Here is a 3,427-nt window from a genome sequence, read left to right as displayed (position 1 = left end):
TTGAAATAACAATATATAATTATATATTAATAAATACTTAAATTTAAAATTGTATGCATGTATAGATGGTAAATCTGGATGGGTTACCGTTTATCCTATAAGGAAATAAAATAGCCACCCTTACACCAATAAATCGTTGATTATAAAAATTCTAATCCGTTCACCGATCATTAATTCGATAATTCAATATCAATAAGCCAATAAGACAGTTATATTGTTGGCTTATCGGTTACGGTTCAATTTCGAGTACCCCTATGCCGGAGTGAATATTATAGACCAGAGGATCTGATGGTCGACAATTGTTTGAGGCTACTAGCTCAGTGGTGTAGCGCACCCTTAATAATTGTGTCATTGTGCCTAAATAGTGAGGGTTCATCTATTCATAATTTCTTCCTTCGTCATTAAAGATGAACAAATACGAGAGAAGAGAAAATAGAGGCCAAATCTATTACTTGTATTCAAAATCAGATGTTTTCAAAAGAAAAACTATTGCCAGAAGCAAAAACGACTCATTTTACTAAAAGCTAAAATCAAACAGCATCAACAATAAATCTCTCTTTCAGGAATTGAGAAAGGAAATGCAAAAAGCTTAAGCAATAGTTTTCGATCACTAACAAATCTGTTGTGGCCCAAACATAAACTTGGAGTTATTTTCTTCCAAAACATTACCTGCTGAACTTTGACATTCAACAACCCATTTTGTACCCCTACTACAACTCAAAGAAACACTGAGGGGGAAAATACATGCTCCCAACAACAGAGAGTCAAAGCAACACAGAAATGATGCATGCAGTAAATACCCTCAAATCCATTAAAACTACTGAGCCTATTGCAATTGAAAATATCAATATGACAAAAAAGAAACATAGCTAAAAAGTAAATAAAAATATAAATAATAGCTAGAATGATATCAACATGACCTATGAGATTATGAGATTTTGGCTGAAAAGAAAATTCTATAATGAACTTTGCAATTTTCCTTCTTCCTTGTAAAATTGACCAAAACAACTTAAAACCTTCTCTTCTCTTTTCAATCAAGCACGGGAAAGGAAAAGCACAAAAAAAGAATTTCAAAAAGAAGCAATTTGCCCAACCTCATCCACTCCAGACTAACATTTTCCTAACTTTCTAATTATAAAACGCTACCTTATCTTTCTTTTGAGCCAGCAAGACAGCAGGAGACTAACTTATTTCTCTTCTCTGCACCTTCAAGATTCCAAAAGCCACCCTCCACTTGTGAACAGATACATCACAGATCCTCCAAACAAAAAGAGACCATTAAAAAAAAGAAAAGAAAAGGACATGTATCTCTTGACACACCAAACTGTATGCATCCCCCATATAGGTGAGAAATCACTATATTCAAGCATCAGATTTAGATGAAGTCGAATTGGAAGAGGCATTTCCAAGATTAGTAGCAAAGTGCAACTCAGGAAGCATCAAACACTTTGGCGGGGCACCTTTGTAAGCCTTCAAGGATGACTTCAGTTTCATGTACTGCAATTGCAGGGGTTGTATTACAAAATTAGTCAAACAGAGTCAGCCAAAAAAGATCTTTCTTTTCAATGTAAATTTTGACTTTAAATTGAGACCCCCCTTACCCCCCAAAAGGTTACTTAACACTGCTTCAAAATTAAGTCAAAGAAAGCATGTCTAATTTCAGAAATAGATTGCAAGTCCCGCAGCAGAACAACATAAAAGGATAGCATCTATTAAGAACTGCAGACAACTAACTTTCTACGGTCATGTAAAGGTACATCATGCAATGAATCATCTCCAAGAAACCTCACTAGTATCAAACACTCGTGTTTCAAACTTAATCATGGAAATATCTTTAACCTAACTAATGTCACTTTGCAAGTAATATATAACATACAAAAATAGCAGTTAGAGTTAATTACCTCCTGATAAAAAGCATTAATTTCTTCCTCTGTCAGGCTTTCCTCTTCCGCAGCATTTTCATCCCAACCAAGAGAACGTAGGAAAGCAACCTCTTTTTCATCTAGATATACCGATCCATTTATGGGCGAGTTTTTCTCTTCAACATCATTATGTCTTTGAACATGGTTTTGAGCTTCATGAGGGTCTCCGTTGCTGGTTCCCTCACTTCCATTTTCGGAAACACAAGGACTCAAAGAGGCACTATCCTCATCTTTAGTTTTGAGACAAGACTGCTCCCTACTGTTAGATGGAGCCATACCAGAATCTGGAAGGGCAGTAGAAGAATTTGAAGTCTTCTTCCTCATTAAATTGAAAAAATCACTCCTACTTTGGGCTTGAGAAAGAGAAGATCTCTTCTCTGCAGTAGACTGTGGTTTCAGTGACAATGCGACAACCTTGGTTTCAAGGGAATTTACCCTTGAAGTTGGACTGGTCACAGCAGGAGGGCAATTAGCTAGTCGATTGCCAGTGTTGTTAGCTGGAGTTGATGCTTCTTTTGACAGAGAGGTGACACCATTTTCTCGTCCTAACTTCAGAACCAGAAGAGTTTTGCTATGAGAGGTAGCTGGAGCCTCAGCTCTCACTTGTCCATTACAAGCCTGATTAGCAAGTTGAGAGGAAGAAGGTTGTTGCATACTCTTAGCTATTCCAACAATCTCATTTGTCCTAGCTATGGATTTTGGTTGCTTTGATTTATCAGCAGAACTAGATACCTGGAAATAATTGCTTCCCATTAATATGGACATCAACCATCCATCAAGCCTAACCCTTTGTATGTAAATTCTATATCCAAAATACTAGAGGATAATACAACTAAAATTGAAATTAAATAGCTTCCCCAATAGAATTAATATGAGAGATGATTTTCAGCCTATCTTATTTTAAGTAGACATCCTGCTTTCTCTTTTCTACATGAAGACACAAAAACTAAAATGCAATGTGTGCTCAGGAAATAAAAAAGGCTAAAGTCTAGCTCAGTAATGTGATTCCTTTAGAGCCAACGAAAGAACAAACAAGTTGTGGAAAACAAACAAAGGGAAGGAAATACAAAACCATTGGCCAAGAGAGATTCACAGAGAAATGTCATCAGGTATTATGCCCTTAAATATGTTTTAGTGTGTTGAACTTTAGAGGAGGGCAAACATAATTTAGGTAACAGTATTTAGCTGAAGATTCAATTCCTTTCTGTTTGTCCTCTAGTATTGATTTTCCAGTGAAGTATAACGAGGAGAAGAGCTCCCAACAAAAGAAACACTTATGTCACAAGCTTCTATAAATAAGTTAAACATATTCACGATTACCTACTCCCTTAGAGAGAGAAGGAGAGAGAGGATAATGTCACATAAATGTGTCAAACATTATCAAGTAACCATTTAATTTCTAATACTTCTATCTTTTGAAAGAACATTAATGATACTACATAATTCACCAATCAATGAATGTGATCAACCACAAAACTACAAAAATACATTTGGGGGGGGGGGGG

At 35.9% G+C, this 3,427-nt stretch overlaps 1 protein-coding gene across 1 annotated transcript in view; it reads right to left on the bottom strand.

Annotated features, from left to right (window-relative positions):
- Positions 1–866: 866 nt before the first annotated feature.
- Positions 867–3,427, bottom strand: part of LOC107004856 — a 6,791-nt gene continuing 4,230 nt past the window's right edge. The window contains exons 4-5 of the mRNA XM_015203237.2: positions 1,902–2,654; positions 867–1,497 (exon numbers count right to left, since the gene is read on the bottom strand). Of these exons, the coding sequence (XP_015058723.1) occupies positions 1,363–1,497; positions 1,902–2,654 (888 nt within the window). The 3' untranslated portion in view covers positions 867–1,362. The remainder of the gene's footprint in view (positions 1,498–1,901; positions 2,655–3,427) is intronic.

The sequence above is a fragment of the Solanum pennellii genome, chromosome 11, assembly GCF_001406875.1.
Source record: "Solanum pennellii chromosome 11, SPENNV200".
In the NCBI taxonomy this organism is placed as follows: domain Eukaryota; kingdom Viridiplantae; phylum Streptophyta; class Magnoliopsida; order Solanales; family Solanaceae; genus Solanum; species Solanum pennellii.
This window is presented reverse-complemented; position numbering and strand designations above follow the sequence as displayed.